We start from the raw sequence: 21,244 nt of genomic DNA, 5'->3' as shown, positions 1-21,244 counted from the left end.
ACATAGGCCATTTGGTTTATGGCATCTTACTTCAAAGATGTGACTAGCTGTTTCTTTCTCTGTCACTTCCTCACTTGGGAGACAATGTTATAGGATTTATTATCCCACACACCCGCAACCTGAGGCAAGCCTAATTTGAGACTAAATATAAGCTGTAAGCTAGCCCAGAAGCCAATTTAATATCTTCTTATATTTTAACTAAAATTCAGCTTCATCAATAATACTATCAATACAATCGTCAAATCCAAGTACAATAAGTGTTTTTGTTGAACTGGTTTTGCTAATGCCCCACATTTAGATGTTATCTAGAGTTTTCATCTTCCTAATTTAGAGGATAGGCCAAAGAGTATGCCAATCAGGAACTTCAGAATTCCCTCCTTAAACATCTCCTGACTTTTATTTTCTATACACCATATAAAATATTTCATAATGCATACCAGTTTTATAAAACAAATTTTGATGGTGTTGGGATGTTTTGCAATATTAAAGGTACAGTACCAGCTCAATAGTTTAGTATGTTCGGGACTTGACAGTTCATTAATTATGTGGTTAACCCAATCTTGCCTCAGACATTCCTTTGACCAGTGTGCTTTTCCTGAAGTGCTGGAGCGTGTTGGTTAATGAAGTGCTGGACAACTGAGAGTTATGTAACTATATCATAGTCTACTCACAATAATGCAAATTTAATCCGGATAACATTTTGGTGAAGTCAGCTCCTTAAAACCACTTCTGGGGGGGGGGGGCTTTCTGTAGACCCAAGACAAGACTGAACATGTTTCTAAATAATGGGATCCAACGAAGAAGTATGAAGAAGATAATGAGAGAAACATTCTGCTCATGATTAGCATTATTGCAGTTGTCTGAATTAAGTTGTTTAAGATTTGCTTTTCCTTGAAGCAATATGCAATGCCTGGACCAAATATTTATAGCAATCTAACTGAATCACTGTTTCTCTTTTTCTTACCACAGGTCCTGTACATAAGATGCCTCTAAATGCAAGTGCAATTGACTTCTTTCAACTCTTTGTCCCTGATAATGTTATAAGGAACATGGTTGTTCAAACAAATATGTATGCCAAAAAGTACCAAGAAAAATTTGGCCACGATGAAGGTTGGAGTGCTGTTAGTCTTCCAGAGATGAAAACCTTCTTGGGATATATGATTTCCACCAGCATTCACCACTGTGAGTCTGTCCTCAGTATATGGAGCAGTGGGTTTTATAGCAACAAAAGCATTGCATTGATGATGACACAAGCCAGATTTGAAAAGATCCTGAAATACTTCCATATTGTAGCATTTCGATCCAGCCAGACAACACATGGTCTATATAAAATTCAACCTTTTTTGGATTGCCTACAAATGACATTTGATACAGCATTCAAGCCTTCTCAAACCCAGGTACTGACAATATGTATCGTAAAGTATATCCTGGGCATGATTAACTCTTTCTAATTGGATTTTGAGAATATTGGTTAATAAGATTATGGAAGGTAGGGTTTACCCACTGTTTATCTTGAACAATGTTCTGAATCCTATTGGAATTATACGAGGTAAGTTTTAGAAAAGTAAATGTGTCCATGCTACTGTGTGTCATTAATGGAACTTTGCTCCATGGATTGTACTCGCATGTACTGAATACCAGCAAGCACTCTATGTTGGGTCCCTGTTCATTCAGCAGATTCAAACTGTGACTACTGACCAGCAGATACTGGACATTACTAGTCTTGTAGAGCTGGAGCATTCAACATGGGGCACAAGATGCAATGGCAAAATGTGCAAGAAAATAAATTAAAAGGAAGGGGATGATTCACGATTCTTCTTTCAATTACAACTAATTTGTTAATACTCGTCACTTGGGTTTGTCCATGCGATGCTGTGGTGGTTCCATGAAAGCAGCAGCATTTTTGTGCTGTTATTGTGGCGAATATTGACGTGGGGAGATAGAATCAACTCTGGGTACTGTCTTGACCTTGGCTGTCGTTTTGATTCTTTATTTTTTTAAAGCATTTGACCAAGAGTTTTTTTTTGCTAAATCAGTTTGTTGACACAACGTGATCCTTTTGTCATTTGTTCTTGCGATTCTTAGTACTGTTCTCTCTGCCCATGCAAGTCATCTTTACAGTTTAGTTGATCTAGAAATTGTTATAAATATGAAAAAATTTAGGTTTTCAAGTAATTGAAATGTGGCCTGAAATATCGTCTCCCTTCATTGCCCTCCACTTTCATAGTGTCAGCTATTTCTGACATCATCTCAATAGGTGCAGGAGTAGGCCATTTGGCCCTTCGAGCCAGCACCGCGATTCAATGTGATCATGTCTGATCATCCCCAATCAGTACCCTGTTTCTGCCTTCTCCCCATATCCCCTGACTCCGCTATTTTTAAGAACTCTATCTAGCTCTCTTTTGAAAGCATCCAGAGAACCTGCCTCCACCGCCCTCTGAGGCAGGGAATTCCACAGACTCACCACTCTCTGTGAGAAAAAGTGTTTCCTCGTCTCCGTTCTAAATGGCTTACTCCTTACTCTTAAACTGTGGCCTCAGTTCTGGACTCCCCCAACATCGGGAACATGTTTCCTGCCTCGAGCGTGTCCAAGCCCTTAACAATCTTATATGTTGCAATGAGATTTCCCTCTCATCCTTCTAAACTACAGCGTGTACAAGCCCAGCTGCTCCATTCTCTCAGCATATGACAGTCCTGCCATCCCGGGAATTAACCTTGCTGCACTCCCTCAATAGCATGAATGTCCTTCCTCAAATTAGGGGACCAAAACTGCACACAATACTCCAGGTGTGGTCTTACTAGGGCTCTGTACAACTGCAGAAGGACCTCTTTGCTCCTATATTCGATTCCTCTTGTTATAAAGGCCAACATGCCATTCGCTTTCTTCATGCTGCACCTGCATGCTTACTTTCATAGACTCCCCTGCACCACATCCACTAATCGTGTTCTCTCTAATCCTGTAGCCCTCAACTCTAATAAGGAGCATATGGTTGTTCTAGAAATATTTAAATACATTTTTTAAATGTAAAACGCATGCCTTTATGAAATACCCACAGATTTTACACATTAAGAAAACACTATCGGTTCCAAACATTTTACGGGTAACAGCTTCAAAGGTACTCTGATTTTTTTTTTCTCTCTTCACCAAACTCATTACCTTGCTAAAGGGAAGGTGCAATCATTGCTGCCCGAATTCTGGAACATTTTGTAATCAATAGAACTCATTATATATGCCATTTGAGGGAGGATGTCCTATCTCAGCGGGAGTTAAACGCACAGAAGCATTTTGATATTTGACCACATTCATAATGGTATATGTGAACTTCAGGTTATTTTTAGATTATTTTTGAAGAGAGGACTGCTTGCAATATGAACAATCAATACAACCTATTGTTGGAAGTAAGTGGTAGTTGGTGAGTCTGCCGAGGCTTAAAATAGATAGCATGAAAGCTATCACATGACTTCCTGGCTTGTTAAACGACTAAACGTCACTTGTAAAAATGTAAGAAAAGGAGACCTAAATACATTCAGCTAATGGTCCGTTCGACTATTTGACAGAGCAGCATAACACAATATAGGAACCCTAGTAAACATTATCTGCTTAGAGTACCATGCAAGAGGAGACAACTGATATTAAAAAAAAGTAAGATAGGTAAGGAAATGAGCTAGATTTGGTGAACAGTTGTTGGGTGGAATATAATGTTGGGGAGTGGGTCCATTGGTAATGGAATAGAAAATGTGTTTATTTTGTAATCACTGAGAGATTATTAAACTATACAGGAGGTCTGATTGTTATCAAACTCGTGTCAATATGCAGAATAAGTAATGCGGAAGGCATATGGAAAAGAGGAAACGATTAGCTGCAGATGCTGGCTTATACCAAAAATAGACATGAAGTGCTGGAGTAACTCAGCGGGTCAGGCAGCATCCCTGGAGAACACGGATGGTTGCAGTTGAAAAAATGAGGACCAATCAGGGCTTGGATTCAAGGAGCCATTTTAAAGGAACCGTTTCTTGTGTTCGTATTGCTTCCTGGGATGACCAAGATTTTCAGACTGAGAGACGAGGCAAAATGAACTTAAAAGGAAAGATCCTATCAAAACAGAATGTAATTCTAAGGGCTTCACAAGGTATATGGTGAGAGGCCTGTTTCCTTGTCTGTGAGATCTAAAATAATGGCGCTTTGTCAACCAATAAGGGTAGTGAATGTTTGCAATTCTGTATCCTGTTGAGATTTGATGCTCATTGCTGAGTATTCCCAGGTTTATAAACTTGGAATATTTCAATTTCAATGAACTTTATTTATCCATTAGGAACTTTGGTTTCTCCAGCCATACAACAAAAAGAAACAATTTTACAAGACACAAACAACTCAATTCACACAGACATCCATCACAGTGAATCTCCTCCTCACTGTGATGGAAGGCAAAGTCTTGTCTCTCCCCTGCTCTCCATCCTCCCCCGATGTAAAATCCCCCGGCGGGCGATGGTAAGTCCCGCGGCCGCTCAGGCCGCGCCGGCGATGTAAGGCCCTGCTCCGAGTCTTAATGTTGGAGCCCCCGGTGGGCGATGGCAAGTTCCGCGGCTGTTCAAAGCCGCGCCGGGCGATGTCAGGCCCAGCTCCGGATCGTTTTCAGCCCAGCAACTCGGGCGGGAGAAGCTGCCGCCGCGGGAGCCCAGAAAAGCGGTCTCCCACCAGGGACCCGCGAGCTCCCGATGTCACCTTCCACAGGCCCGCAGCTGGAGCCTCCGAAGCCCCGAAGTCTGGTCGTAGCCGCGCGCCACCACAGCTCCCCACGCCCTTTAAAAGTGTCCCCCCCCCCCGCCGCCATGTCATATAAGAATGAAATTGGGAAATGATCTTGCTCCAATTGGTCAGGTAGAACATATGACTTGTACCTTTATTTTGCCTTTTGTTTTCACGTAAGAGGATTTTGAGTAATATTGAAGTCTTTGATATTAGTTTTAGAATATTGAGTTAAATTGAGAACAGGTTGGACAGATACCATCATCATCATTGTTGAAAACATCATCGGGCACGGTGCCTTACAATGCTATGTACGACAGTGATTGCAACTTCTACTGAAGTGTGGATGGCTGTTGGCTCATTAGGAGCTCATCCGCCCTTTGACAGGTCTTGTTATAGGTCCTGCTGGGGGTCCACAGCCCCCTCCTCACCTGGCAAACCAGGTGTGGGAGACGGTTTAGTCGCCGACTGTCTGACCAAGGAACAGGTAGCACGGGATTACATGGTACCCGTGGCGGGGGGAACTCCATCCGACCTGACCATAAGATGCAGTTGAGCAATTATATATGAATTTAGACCTGTTTGTTGATCGCTGTGCAGTGTTGTCCAGTGGGATATGTGCTGGCAATAATTAACATTCCTTAATATTTTTATTATTATATTGGTCTGTAGATTGCTGATGATAGCTGATGAAGTGTGTAAGTATTTGAACTTTGGACATTGTGTCATCTTGCAAAATGATATCTGGAAGACATTGCATGGATTTGGCTGGATACACCAGAGTACATGGAAACATAGAAAATAGATGCAAGAGTCAGAACCACCATTCAATATGATCATGGCTGATCATCCAAAATCAGTACCCCGTTCCGGCTTTATCCCCATATCCCTTGATTCCCTCAGCCCTAAGAGCTAAATCTAATTCTCTCTTGAAAACATCCAGTGAGTTGGCCTCCACTGCCTTCTGTGGCAGAGTACCTGGAATTATTTGTTGTTACCCATCTGTGATTATGGTAGCAGGTGAAAGCAACATACATACAACTCATTGGCATGGAGATTTGAGAGCAAATTAAGGCTGACATTGATACTAATCCTCATGTACCTTAAAGTGGTGGAAAAGTATAACGACCACCTCAAGAGCTGGATTGGACCCTGTGTTGGTGTTAGCCATTTGTAGTGAAAAGGTTTTGGATATTCTTGCAAGATCACATTGCTAATTGCGTTCTCTCCTAGAGTGTTGTGCTGGTCATAAACATTATCATTTTGATGTTTATGTGATTTGTTTTCTGTGTGAAAATTGTTTGTTACATTCACATTATAGGATGGTATCTACACTTCAAACATACTTAGTTCGCTGTTAAAGTGCTTTGGAAAAGAAAGTAATTGTACAAACACAAGACATGAGACTGCAGATGTTGGAATTTTCGGTGAAAAAAGCAAACTGCTGCAGGAATTTTGTGAAGGGAAATGGACAGGTATTTTGGATTGGGACCTTTCTTTAGATTGATTAAGTATCTTAAAAGTTTCTTAAAAAGTTCCTCCTTAAATCTGAAAACAGGTTGCAATGCGAAATGTTGCCTGTCCATTTCCCCCCCGCAGATGCTGCCTAACCTGCTGAGTTCTTCCACAAGTCTGTTGGTCTTTTACAAACTCTTGATAGACATCTAGTTGATTGGCCCTGTGTGTCAAAGATATGAATGTCACAGTTTACCATGAACATTCTTCTCCCAGAGTGAGTTTTAGAAAGCTGTAATGGCAATACTTTTTTGTTTTCCTTGAATAACTAAACTTAAGTTAGAATTGCAATAATTTGTGTAAATAGAGACATAGAGTGATACTGTATGGAAACAGGACATTCGGCCCAACTTGGCCACAGCAGCCAACATGTCCCAGCCACACTAATCCCACCTGCCTGCGCTTGATCCATATCCCTCCAAACCTGTCCTATCCATATACCTGCCTAACTGTTTCTTAAACGTTGGGATAGCCCCAGCCTCAACTGCCTCTTCAGGCAGCTTATTCCATACACGCACCATCTTTTGTGTGGAAAAACCCCTCCGATTCCTATTAAATCTTTTCCTCTTCACCTTAAACCTATGTCCTCTGGTCCATGATTCACCTACTCTGGTCAAGACTCTGTGCATTTATGGAATCTATTCCTCTCATGATTTTATACACCTCTATGAGATCATCCCTTATCTTCCTGCGCTCCAGTGAATAGCGTCCAGACTACTCAATCTTTCCCTGTAGCTGAGTCCATCCAGTCCTGGCAACATCCTTGTAAATCTTCTCTGTACCCTTTCCAGCTTGACAAATCTTTCCTATAATGTGGTGCCCAGAACTGAACACAATACTCTAAATGCGGTCTCACCAACGTCTTATGCAACTGCAACATGACCTCCCAACGTCTATACTCAATACTCTGGCTGATAAAGGCTAATATACCAAAAGCCTTTTTGATTACCTTACCTACCTGCGACTTGACCTTCAAGGAACCATGCACCTGCACTCCTAGATCCCTCTGCTCTACAACACTACCTAGAGCCCTACCATTCACTGTGTAGGTCCTGCCCATGTTAGATGTCCCAAAATGCAACACCTCACATTTCTCTGCATTAAATTCCATCAACCATTCCTCAGCCCACCTGGCCAATCGATCAAGATCCTGCTGCAATTTTTCACAGCCATCTTCACTATCTGCAAAACCACCCACTTTTGTATCATCAGCAAACTTGCTAATCTACCCATGTATATTCTGATCCAAATCATTGATATAGACGACAAACAGTAATGTGCCCAGCATCGAACCCTGAGGCACACCACTAGTCACAGGCCTCCAGTCCGAGAAGCAATCTTCCACCATCACCCTCTGCTTCCTTCCGTGAAGCCAATTTTCAATCCATTCAGCTATCTCTCCTTGGATCCCATGCGGCCTAACCTTTCAGAGCAGCCTACCATGCTGAACCTTGTCGGCTGCTTTACTGAAATCCACAAATACAACATCTACAACTCTGCCCTCATAGACCTTTTTGGTCACGTCTTAAAAAAACTCATCAGATTTGTGAGGCACGACCTCCCACATACAAAACCATGCTGACTATCCCCAATCAGCCCATGTCCATCCGAATGCCTGTATAACCTATCCCTCAGAATACTCTCTAGTAACTTTCCAACTACAGATGTAGTTGGAAAGTTGATGTAGTAATTTTCCCCACCACAATATAGGACCAAACAGGCATAGCAGTGATTAGAACTAAGCTGTTCGAGCATTACAAGCAGCAATTATTTTGTCATTACTTTAGGAGTTTATTTTACAGCGATGGCTTTAAAATTATTTTTTTTTAAAGCCCCCCCTCCCCCCCAGATTAAAGTGGCATTACAAAACTAGAATATGATTCATCTCATGCTTCCACTGATTGATAGCAAATATTTCAATTGTTGTTTAGAGTAACACTACCAGACGCTGAGATCCAAGCCTCTTGATTTTTCTGTACATTTTCAGAACTAAAAGTTCAGTATTTGATGGGGATTTAGCCCTGATGCATTTATGAAGGTTGTCACATGGGATTAAACTCATTATTCCCAGTACCATAGCAAAAAACAAATGGTTGGAAAAATTCAGTGGGTCAAACAGCATCTAAGAAGGCATAGGGATGAATAATGTTTTGGTTTGACGACCTGCATCAGTCCTGATTCCAGCATCTGCAGTCTTTTGTGTCTCCATTGACAACACTATGATATGCATTGAACGATTGACAGCCATTGCGTGACACAAGGAGATGAATAGATCATCACAGGATACCGATAATGACCACAAAGTATTGAGTGTAATCCTCATTGTTTTGTCTTCAGGGAGGACATGAATCCTTGGTGGAGAATGGGCAATAAACTATTCAATTTTCTTACAGAATTTGGAGATGGTAATTAATGATTACGGGTATGACGGAGTCATATTGTGGCTTGTGATTTCAGATATATTCTATTACATACTGGCCAATTGTTTTTCTGATAACAAATGATAAGTTGACCATTTCCTGTTTATGAAACTGTGTGCAATAAAAAGATTATGTCTTACATATTATTTATGTTCATAATCTACACTTCCAGCATTGCCTATTCCTCGGCAGTATTCATTGGTATATTTAATGCGCTTTTCCTTGAGAAGGCACAGTAAGATAAGGGAATAACCAAAACTCTATATTGTGATGTGGAGAAACCAAATGCATTTTGAGCTGTATGTCAATAGAGCTTTAAAATTAACAGGTATGTAAGGTGGTTAAAAGGGAGGCATGGAGTTTAAGAGCAGGGAGGCTATGATAAGACTGCATAGCATGTTTATTATGCCGCAGCTTAAGTGCTGCGTTTAAGTCTGGTCACCGCATTATAGGAAAGATCCAGTTGCATTTAGAGAGTGCAGATAATTCAAAGCTGCCATTGCTTTCCAACAAAGTGAGGTACAACATTGAAGCTTCAAACTTTTTTCCTATCCAGTTTGAATGTCCTAGACAGTGCCTCCCCATTATTGTTGGCCTGTTCCCAATATTTGGCAACATTATAGGCAGCTGTACTTTTTCCAGTTGTGTTTCATTTGTCCTAATGCTTGAACAACTTCGCCAGAGAAGGTTCTGGGTTCACTTGTGCTTCCATTCATTGGTCTCTGGCTGAATTTGCAACTGCTCCTGACACTGATAGTAATAATTTGCATGTTAGTATGGGGACACAATGCACTGCAAATGCTGCAATCGTGAGCCAAACACAAAGTGCTGGAGAAACTCTAGGTTAGGCAGCATCCATGGAGGAAACAGACAGGTGGTGCTTCGGGTCGGGACCCTTCCTCCTGGTTATGTCTGAAGAAGGGTCCCGACCCATAACATTGTCTATCTGAACCTCTGCAGAATTGCCCGACCCACAGAGTTTATCCAGCACTGTGTGTTTTGCAAGTTAGCACTTGTTAATTAACATCCTTTATTGATGATGGTCAATTAACTCCAGTAGGTGAGCCACATTGTCTGCAGCTTGACACCAGACTCCCAAACGCAAGCACACTGTTCCATCCCTGTTATGATTGGAGATTTCCAGAAGAGAGAACCATTGCCAAGGCATTCTCATGGTCTCCTTGATAAAGTATAACATCCTCCCCATCTCAAAGGCTTCCCTGGACCATTCAAAATGGAAGAGTCCCAGACAACTCACTCACCTACTTTGTCAAGTACCATTTGGAACTGTGTCTGTGGACCCCACAAAGAATATTTTGACCCTCACAGTCAGGATCTTGGAATTCCCTCCTTTATGGCAACACGGGAATACCTTCAGCATATGGACTTAAGTGATTCAAGGTGGTTGCTGAGCACAACTTTCTTGAGGGTGATTTGGAAATGAATATCTTTTGCCCCAAACTAAAACATTGTCATTCCATGTTCTCCAAAGATGCTGCCTGATCTGCTGAGTTGCTCCAGCACTTTGTGTCCTTTTTGGTGAACCAGCATGAGTAGTTCCTCTCTTCTGCTATTTTATGTACAACATTGAAATTATGAGAGAATGCATTTTAAAAAACATGAGCGCCTTCTCATTGTATACCTGAAAAATCGAATATGTTTTCTATTTACCTTTACCTCTGGATATTAAGAAGTATCCAGCTAAATATGAATGATGACTAAAACCTGTTCGCACTTGTGCATTAATTCTTCCTCTCCTTCTAATGTTTCTGCATCTGCAGAATACTGATTAATTCCAGACAAACCCAGTTCCACAAAGCTTCCTGATCTTATGATGATGATGGTGGTGGGTGTGAGTTGAAGATGGGTGACATTTGTGTTACTGCATTTGAAATTGTGATGTATGTATAATGTGTGCAGAGCAGAATATAACAGTTGCTAATTATTATGTCCATTGCACTTGACATCCTCTGTGTATGATGCCTTTGTTTTGTCCGTGTAGACCCTGCCACTTTAAACAATGGATATCTTGTGTTTTAGGCGATTACAATGAGGCTCTGAAGTTATAAAACAGTTCAGTTCACTACTTGGCTTCCTCCCAAAATATCTAAAATCCAACCTCTGCAGCAGTGGTTCGGTGTGAATTTATTTTACTTCCCAAATTAACTGTTCAGTAATCTTGGAAAGAGATTTTGTTTCAATTGTACAATATTGCATAAAATACATGCACAGAAGCAAGCCATTCAGTTCTGTGCTTAGAAAGGGCTGGTCTAGGCCTACAAAATCTTGCAAACGCCATGCTCCTTCAGTTTACTTTAGTTAAGTTCAGTTTGGCCTTAGTTGCATTCATACTCTTCCCTAGCTCATCTTCATCTAACCCCAATCCAAGATTTCTTTGTAAAAATTATGTCTGGCGAAAGGCTCTCATTTTTTTTTACTGTGCACTCATTGACATCCACAGTTATCTTATTGCATTTTCTCCCACTTGACTTTATCCAATTCTTCAGAATTTTCAATTCTTCAAATTTGGTTTTCTATGTTTAAATGGTGCCTCTTTCATTCCACTGCGTGCCATAACCATATAACCATATAACAATTACAGCACGGAAACAGGCCATCTCGACCCTTCTAGTCCGTGCCGAACACATAATCTCCCCTAGTCCCATATACCTGCGCTCAGACCATAACCCTCCATTCCTTTCCCATCCATATAACTATCCAATTTATTTTTAAATGATAAAAACGAACCTGCCTCCACCACCTTCACTGGAAGCTCATTCCACACCACTCTCTGAGTAAAGAAGTTCCCCCTCATGTTACCCCTAACCTTCAGTCCCTTAATTCTCAAGTCATGTCCCCTTGTTTGAATCTTCCCTACTCTCAGTGGGAAAAGCTTTTCCACGTCAACTCTGTCTATCCCTCTCATCATTTTAAAAACCTCTATCAAGTCCCCCCTTAACCTTCTGCGCTCCAAAGAATAAAGCCCTAACTTGTTCAACCTTTCTCTGTAACTTAGTTGCTGAAACCCAGGCAACATTCTAGTAAATCTCCTCTGTACTCTCTCTATTTTGTTGACATCCTTCCTATAATTAGGCGACCAAAATTGTACACCATACTCCAGAATTGGCCTCACCAATGCCTTGTACAATTTTAACATTACATCCCAACTTCTATACTCAATGCTCTGATTTATAAAGGCCAGCACACCAAAAGCTTTCTTTACCACCCTATCTACATGAGATTCCACTTTCAGGGAACTGTGCACAGTTATTCCCAGATCCCTCTGTTCACCTACATTCTTCAATTCCCTACCATTTACCATGTACGTCCTATTTTGATTTGTCCTGCCAAGATGTAGCACCTCACACTTATCAGCATTAAACTCCATCTGCCATCTTTCAGCCCACTCTTCCAACTGGCATAAATCTCTCTGTAGACTTTGAAACTCTACTTCATTACCCGCAACCCCACCTATCTTAGTATCATCTGCATACTTACTAATCCAATTTACCACGCCATCGTCCAGATCATTGATGTACATGACAAACAACAGTGGACCCAACACAGATCCCTGTGGCACCCCACTCGTCACTGGCCTCCAACCTGACAAACAACCATCCACCATTACTCTCTGGCATCTCCCATTCAGCCACTGTTGAATCCATCTTGCTACTCCACCATTAATACCCAACCATTGAACCTTCTTAACCAACCTTCCATGAGGAACCTTGTCAAAGGCCTTACTGAAGTCCATATACACAACATCCACTGCTTTACCCTCATCAATTTCCCGAGTAACATCTTCAAAAAATTCAAGAAGATTAGTTAAACATGACCTTCCAGGCACAAATCCATGTTGACTGTTCCTAATCAGACCCTGTTTATCCAGATGCTTATATATATTATCTCTAAGTAATATATATTATCTCTAAGTAGATGCTGTTTGCCATGCTGTTTGCCTCACCAAGGATACCCATCCACCATGACTTATGGGGCCCTTCTTGCACTTTTGCCCTTTCCCTTTCCTCTCTCTCTCCTAGACCACAATAAGTTTCACTTTTGTCTAGAGTCAACAGTGTTTAACAATGGAACAATGAAATTCTTATTTGCTGCCCATTAAAGCACAATGCAACAAATAAATATACAATACTCAATAACTTAACAACCAGTAATACTAGGTAGCCCGACTGTAATAATGAAGGGAGTGCAAATTGTAATTGGATTGGGAATTAGACATGGATATAGTTGTTGAATATGTAAAATTAGTGCTTTGAATTTCAAAGGTGAATGTAATCTTTGAACCAGAACATTGGCAAAATTAATCATATCTTCTTCACTCTTCTACTCTCTGCTCAATATTTTAAAGCTGTGAATATTATGTTCATATATGCTTCATCCTCCATAAACAAAAATTACCTCATTGGAAAACATTGTAAAATATGCATAATTTTCATTGTTAAATTTATTAAAACCTCCTTCGTCTTTTAACTTTTAAGATTTTAAGTACAGAGGAGATTTACTAGAATGTTGCCTGGGTTTCAGCAACTAAGTTACAGAGAAAGGTTGAAGAAGTTAGGTCTTTATTCTTTGGAGCACAGAAGGTTAAGGGGGGAATTGATAGAGGTCTTTAAAATGATGAGAGGGATAGACAGAGTTGACGTGGATAAAGCTTTTCCCATTGAGAGTAGGGAAGATTCAAACAAGAGGACATGACTTGAGAATTAAGGGACAGAAGTTTAGGGGTAACATGAGGGGGAACTTCTTTACTCAGAGAGTGGTAGCTGTGTGGAATGAGCTTCCAGTGGAAGTGGTGGAGGCACGTTCGATTTTATCATTTAAAAATAAATTGGATAGGTATATGGACGGGAAAGGAATGGAGGGTTATGGTCTGAGTGCAGGTAGATGGGACTAGGGGAAAATAAGTGTTCGGCGTGGACTTGAAGGGCCGAGATGGCCTGTTTTCCATGCTGTAATTGTTATATGGTTATTCCGCAGAATGCTCTTGATTGACAGCATGCTGTCAATCAAGAGCATTTCTTGAGCATTGCACAGAGAGGGTTAACTGTTTCTCATAGTTTAAAATTGTATAATTTTACCACACTTTTCTGTGTAAACTTAGTTATTTTATACTTTCATGAATTTTTCCCCCCACTTTTATTTTGTGATGAAACTTCACTAAACTTCATCCAAAACAACTACTTCACTAAACTTAATCTAAAACATTGTTGCCACATTTGCATCGTACTGTTCACCATCATCTCTGTACCCATTAGCCCATCGTGACGTGGGGCAGATCTGTCCATGAATTGCTCGGATTTAGAATGATCACACGTCAAATCCCTCGATTGACTGAAGGGTCTCGATCTGAAAAGTCACCCATTCCTTCTATCCAGAGATGCTGCCTGTCCCGCTGAGTTACTCAGCATTTTGTGTCTATCCTCCATTGACTTTCCTCTTTCCTCCTCTGTAATTGTATTCCTCCCCACCACCCTCCCATCCTTGAGCTCCATTTTGTCTTTTGTGCCACACAAATTTTTTGTTAATCCTCTCCAGATTTCATTTCTTCAGCTCTATAGACGCCAGGCTTTGGAATACCCTCTCTAATCCTCACTGCTTCTAAATATCTCTCCTTTTTCCACTTATCTGAAATGAAACCTTTGTGATCCAATGTCATGTGTTATATTTTGGGACATTTTCCAATCTTGGCAAGATTTTATGTTTAATCATGCAACGTTTATTTGGAGAGGGAAATGTACGAAATGAATTTTAAAATGAAAGGAAACCGGAAGAAGTTTATCTACTACTTTGAATTTAAATTACTTGCAGTTGGGTAGGGAGCTGGCTGAGTGGGAATGAAATAAACACAACTGTTCTTTAATTTCTCCATGATATTAATTAACACGCCTTTGATTTATTTTGCTGACTTTTCAAAAATACTAATTATCAATTAGTGTTTCCGTCATCATATATTTAAATAGTGCAGGAGACTCTCCACCCCATCAAACCTGTGTCACCAAAATGCAATTATTTTGTTAAGGATCCCCTGCAGCATCGTTTGTTCACTTAGAACTGAATCATCACATGGTGATTCAGATAGTGCTTGCAGTGAACAGATGCTATATTTCCATTTTATATATGATATTTAATATTTTTATCAGTGGTAGAAAATAAGTTAAAAAAATATTGTCGATTATTTTTCGTGGACTTAAGTGGTCTTTACCTTTCATTGCATTGATGTTATGTGGCTGCCTTTGGAAAGCCTAATGTTTATTGTGTATCCCTTGTTGCCCTTGGAAAGCAGTGATGAATTACTGCTTTGAACTGGTGCAGTCTATATGGTTAAGGTAATGTCATAGTGCAGGTCCTCCCTATCTTATGAACACCTGACTTATGTATAGCCTCTACACACAAGCGAGCAGCTGGGAGTCCAGCGGGATGGATTTGGTGGCGACTGTAGGGCTGCAGGATTTTTTTGCTGTGCAGAACTATGGTTCATGGCTGCATTTCCAACTTGCAAACTCTTTAGGTATGAGCAGTTCTCAGAGATGGAGCCCTACTGCAATCTGGGGAGGACCTGTTCTGTGAATTAGGAAGATACAGGATTTTAATCTAGTGCTGATGAAGGATCAGCAATATATTTGTACATCAAGACAGTATGATTTGTATGGGAAATTACAGGTAATGGTGTTCCCTGAGCCTGCCGACCATGCCATTCTCTGTAGTACAAGTTGTTGGTTTAGGAAGTAATTGAAGAATTCACCCAGAGAGTTGTGAATTTATGGAATTCCCTGCCACAGAGGGCAGTGGAGTCCAAATCACTGGATGGATTTAAGAGAGAGTTAGATAGAGCTCTAAGGGTTAGTGGAGTCAAGGGATATGGGGAGAAGGCAGGCGCGGGTTATTGATAGGGGACGATCAGCCATGATCACAATGAATGGCTGTGCTGGCTCGAAGGGCCGAATGGCCGCCTCCTGCACCTATTTTCTATGTTTCTAATTGCATTACCTCATTTTATAGGTGATACCTACTCTGGTTGGGGTGGAGGCAGTGATTATTTAAGATGGTGGAATGGGTTCTAACAAGGAAAATATTGCTTCTAGATTACGAGCTTTGAGTATGGTAGTTGCTTTCATCCAGGAAAGTGGAAAGTATTCTCTCGCGCTCCTGATTTATACCTTGTTATACCTTGCACTTTATACCTTTATACTCGAGGGTATTTGGGAAAACATGTGGCGAATCGCTTGCTGAAGAATACACATCCTTCTTAAACACATTACGTAATCTTCCCATGTAACTGCTTTATCTGTACAGTTTCTGGTCAATGGTAAACCTCTTCCCTCTACTGCTGCCCCCATTTCCCCATCACCATCTCCAAAGTTGTTGATGATGGGAAGCTTGATACTTCTACTGTCATTGAATATCAAAGAAGCTAGTTAGATATTGCCGATATTCATTGCCCAGCACCTCTATGCGCGAGCCCACAGTGAGCCTCTCAGCACCCAACACAGCTTCTATTAGATATTATAGAAATTAAAATTCTTGGACTTGGGTTGGGTTCAGATCGGCCACTGACGGGTTGGATTCACTTGGGTTTTATGTTGCCCCCAAGTAAATCTCTCTGTTGTTTGTTACTGATCTGCTCGTGTCTGTGTCTTATTTAGACCTTGCTATGTGTGGGCAAATTGAATCAATACTTCAGTTGGTAGCAAACATCATCTTTGCTCATATGATGGAGACAATATTGTTGATAATGTAGCTTTAGATGGCAGGGCCAAAGCTCGGCAATCTCTTGGTGCTGAAATAATTGACCTTCAACCGCTGCAGTCATCTACATTTGTGTAAGATATGACCCCACTTTGCCAGACTTAGTTCTCTGATTTCCATTTTATTTGAAGTTCATTGTTGATGCCAGTAGTAATCATTGTCAGCTTATCTGGGAAATTCCATGTGTGGCCAAGGTTCAGATTCAGATTCAGATTCAATTTTAATTGTCATTGTCAGTGTACAGTACAGAGACAACGAAATGCATTTAGCATCTCCCTGGAAGAGCGACATAGCAAATGATTTGAATAAATAATAATAAGTGTCCGGGGGGGGGGGGGGGGGGGGGGGGGGGGGGGGGGGGTGATTGGCAGTCACCGAGGTACGTTGTTGAGTAGAGTGACAGCCGCCGGGAAGAAGCTGTTCCTGGACCTGCTGGTTCGGCAACGGAGAGACCTGTAGCGCCTCCCGGATGGTAGGTGGGTAAACAGTCCATGGTTGGGGTGAGAGCAGTCCTTGGCGATGCTGAGTGCCCTCCGCAGACAACGCTTGCTTTGGACAGACTCAATGGAGGGGAGCGAGGAACCGGTGATGCGTTGGGCAATTTTCACCACCCTCTGCAATGCCTTCCGGTCGGAGACAGAGCAGTTGCCATACCATACTGTGATGCAGTTGGTAAGGATGCTCTCGATGGTGCAGCGGTAGAAGTTCACCAGGATCTGAGGAGACAGATGGACCTTCTTCAGTCTCCTCAGGAAGAAGAGACGCTGGTGAGCCTTCTTGATCAGAGTTGAGGTATTGTGGTTCCAAGAGAGGTCATCGGAGATGTTGACTCCCAGGAACCTGAAGCTAGAAACACGTTCCACCTCCGTCCCGTTAATGTGGATGGGGGTGTGCGTGCCGCCCCTGGACTTCCTGAAGTCTACAATGAGCTCCTTGGTCTTCTTGGAGTTAAGGGCCAGGTTGTTGTCAGCGCACCATGCTGCTAAGTGCTGGACCTCCTCCCTGTAGGCCGACTCATCGTTGTTGCTGATGAGGCCAATCACCGTTGTATCATCTGCATACTTGATGATGGTGTTAGTACCATGTACAGGTGTGCAGTCGTAGGTGAAGAGGGAGTAGAGGAGGGTGCTCAGCACACAGCCCTGTGGAACGCCGGTGTTCAGGGTGAGAGTTGAAGAGGTGTGCTTGTCTAACCTAACAGACGGGTCTGTTGGTTAGAAAGTCCAGTATCCAGTTGCCGAGGGAGGGGTCGATGCCCAGGTTACCGAGTTTGGTGATCAGTTTTGATGGTATAATGGTGTTGAATGCTGAGCTGTAATCGATGAACAGCATTCTTACGTAAGTGTCTCTGTTGTCGAGGTGGGAGAGGGCGGAGTGAAGTGCCGTTGAGATGGCATCCTCCGTACTCCTGTTCTTGCGGTAGGCAAACTGATAGGGATCCAGTGTGGGGGGTAGGCAGCTTTTGAGGTGTGCCAGGAGCCTTGTGACCCAGAAACCTAAAAGAACATAAGTTGATTATTGGTGAGTAAATGAGGCTTGACAAATCTCCCCCTTGATGATCTGGCTGTCTTTATATACATTTCTCATTCTCGACCTATATTCATAACAAGCACAGACGGGTTATGATCTGTTTGTCTGATGTGTTAGCAACATTTCCCTTTTATTTGGCACATGTCCCTCCCAACCTGTCCAAATATTGTTTAAACACTGCACATACATACCTTAACCACTTCCTCTGGCACGTTGCTCCATATGCCTACCAGATTCTGTGTGGGAAAACCTACCCCTCGGATCCCCTTTTAAATTCCATCCACATCTTGAATTTGTGCTTTCTAATTTTTGACTCACTGGACTGGGAAAAGAAATTTGACCATCCATCTTATCTATGTCCCCCTTGATTTTACAAACCTCTAAGGTCATTCCTCGGCCTCCTTCACTCTAGGGGAAACAACACTAGTCTTATTCAGCCTCTCCTTATAACTCAGGCCCTCGGGATTCGGCAACATCCATCCTACGAGATGGGGAATCGCATACAATTATTCTATTTAAGAGGCATGTAGTTAGACCTTTAACTAGGCAAGGCTTTAAAAAGACATGGTCCTAATGCTGGCAAATGAGATTAGTGTAGATGAACATGGTCCCTGTGGATACGGTTGGCCGAAGGATGCACTTCTGTGCTTTACATAGAAAAGTACGCACAGAAACAGGTCCTCGCCCCACAATTTGTGTGCTAAACATAATGTTACGATAAACATCTCATCTGCCTAGATATGATCCATTACTCCCCCCCACCCCCCTCCATTTCCAGTATATCCATGTTCCTATCTAAAAGCCTCTTGAATGCCACTATCGTATCTGCCTCCACCACTACCCTTGCAATGCATCCAGGCACCCACCATTCTCTGTGTGCACAATATGCTGGAGTAACTCATCCGGTCCGGCAGTGTCTCTGGAGAACATGGATAGGTGACATTTCAGGACAGGACCCTTCTTCAATCTGACTTGCTGAGCTACTCCAGCAGTTTGTTTTGTTGTAAACCAGCATCTGCAGTTCCTTGTGTCTACTCTCTGTGTACATCTCGTTAAACCTTGCCCCTTCAGGTTTAAAACTATGCCCTCTCTCTCGTCTTTGACATTTTGATATAAAAATTCATTCCGATAGTTATCGGGGACTACCTTTAAGAATCATGTATGGGCAAGTCTATCTTGGGATGACATTATGTGCTGACTATGGTTTTGTACTTTGTACCCAGTGTGACGAGATTAAGTTGTGGTCGCTGTGTGATGAGATTAAGTTGGGAAAACCGATACCTGCGTGATGAGATTAAATTGTGGTCCAATACATGTGTGATGAGATTGAGTTGTGGTCGATACATCCTTGTTTACTCCATTGTATAAAGGAATGAGTTCGGGCGCTGCTTCGGCAGAGAGACTCGTTCAGACGCCTGTACTCTGTGCGATCCTCTCTCATGTATTAAACATTCAGTTGGATCTAAATTGCTGTGACTGTCGTTTGTTGGGAAAATCTTTCTAACACATTTCCACCCTTTTAAAAAGGTTTTAACTGTCTACCCTATCTATGCCCGTCACAATTTTATATACTTCTGTCAGGTCTACCCTCAACCTCCGGCGTTCTAGAGAAAACAGTCCATGATATCTCAGACACTCATTTTCAAAGCAAATGAAATGCTACATGAAATGCATGAAACTCTATATAATAAATGGCTATGTTTACAATGGGATTTAAAATGTATCAACATTCATTTTGACATACTATTTATTGAAATGTGCCCCTAGCTGAAATTTGTACGAATGCCATAAAGTAAATGAAGTGGTGAGAGACAACAGTTTCTCACTGATATTTTGACAAACTTTTCTGCTTTTATTTTGGATATCCAGCATCTGCATTATTTTGTTTTTGTTTACTTGTATTGGGGAAAAACTGATGTCATTGATGAGGGAATTATGCAGCTTCTGGGACTGGGCAGGTGACTAATGGAACATTCAGAGATGTGTAATGTGCATGAAAATTCTTCTGCCAGGTAAATTATTTAATCGACACTTAACGAACACCCCTTCATTTAAAGTGATATAATGAACATTGATTATCTGAATACTGAGGTGTTCAAGCAGTTGGATGCGAGAGCCGATAGATTTGGGCAATAAATGCCTGTAGAACACTCAACCCATATTTAAAAGCAGTTCTGTCTTTAGAAGTAGCATTGGGGTTTTGCCTTGTTCTCCTGCAGCCTTGCATCCTGCAGTGCAAAAGGTTTGATGTGAGGACTCCAAATCTTAAAACAAAAGCTTGAAAAGAGCACTCAAGCATTCTTTCTCACGAAACCAGTAATTTTTCTGAAGAAAAGTCTGAAGAAAGGTCACGACCCGAAACGTCACCTATTCCTTCTCTCCAGAGACGCTGCCTGTCCTGCTGAGTTACTCCAGCATTATGTCTATCTTCAGTTTAAACCAGCATTTGCAGTTTCTTCCTAATTAATAATTTCTATAGTTTTTATAAGTCTAGTTTTCTTGCTACACTGAAGGCACGATGTGACTGAAAGTACTTGTCAAGCAGTACCTTGTGTCTTTCAGCTCTAAAATGGAGTCTGTGTCCTGTTCGCAACCATTTTGTGCAATGTTTTTTTTTAAACTAGCAAATGATAAAATGGGGTTTGATATCCTCTGAAGGCGATTACATTTCTTTCCAGATGTTCTATGGAATCTGTTACATCCCTCTAAGCAGAGAGATAAGGTCATAATTTTTTGTTTTCATTGCAAAGATAAAGCAGTACTTTAGGCTGACAGCTTAACACAGTACCAAACTTCTTGTTTAATAATGGCCTGAAAAACACAATCATCTGTCTCAGATTGCTGTGCAATCAACAAAGGCAAAATGAACATTTGAAATAGTTTAAATATTAATTGTCAGCATTGCATGGGTACTTTCGTGTGCATTTTTACTTCTGTTCAAATAAGTGCAAAACTGAATTGAAGTATGGTGTACTGTTTAAGCTCAACTGCGCTAAATATTCTCTTGAGTTCAGTTACCAGTCACCCTCGATAATAGACCACATATCCCTAAAATCAGAAATATTTAATTACATTCCAGTAACTGGAAGCCTGTGACAGCCATGCCTTCAACTATCAAGAGCCTAAGTTTTTAATTCCCTCCCTAATCCTCTCACTGGCCAGCCCCTCTCTTCCCTTAAAATACCTTTTAAAACCTTCCTCTTTGAACAAGCTTTGGTTTAGCTGTGTTTATGTCTCCTAAATGGCACGGAGTCAAATGTTATTACTG

General features: G+C 41.4%; 1 protein-coding gene across 1 annotated transcript in view; it reads left to right on the top strand.

Annotated features, from left to right (window-relative positions):
- The window catches only part of pgbd5 (piggyBac transposable element derived 5), a 49,841-nt gene that overhangs the window by 10,536 nt on the left and 18,061 nt on the right, over positions 1–21,244 (top strand). The window contains exon 2 of the mRNA XM_033021830.1: positions 970–1,397. Coding sequence (XP_032877721.1) covers positions 970–1,397 — 428 coding nt within the window. The remainder of the gene's footprint in view (positions 1–969; positions 1,398–21,244) is intronic.

The sequence above is a fragment of the Amblyraja radiata genome, chromosome 5 (assembly GCF_010909765.2).
Source record: "Amblyraja radiata isolate CabotCenter1 chromosome 5, sAmbRad1.1.pri, whole genome shotgun sequence".
Taxonomy (NCBI): domain Eukaryota; kingdom Metazoa; phylum Chordata; class Chondrichthyes; order Rajiformes; family Rajidae; genus Amblyraja; species Amblyraja radiata.
The sequence above is the reverse complement of the archived record's forward strand: the minus strand, read 5'-3'. Positions and strand labels throughout refer to the sequence as shown.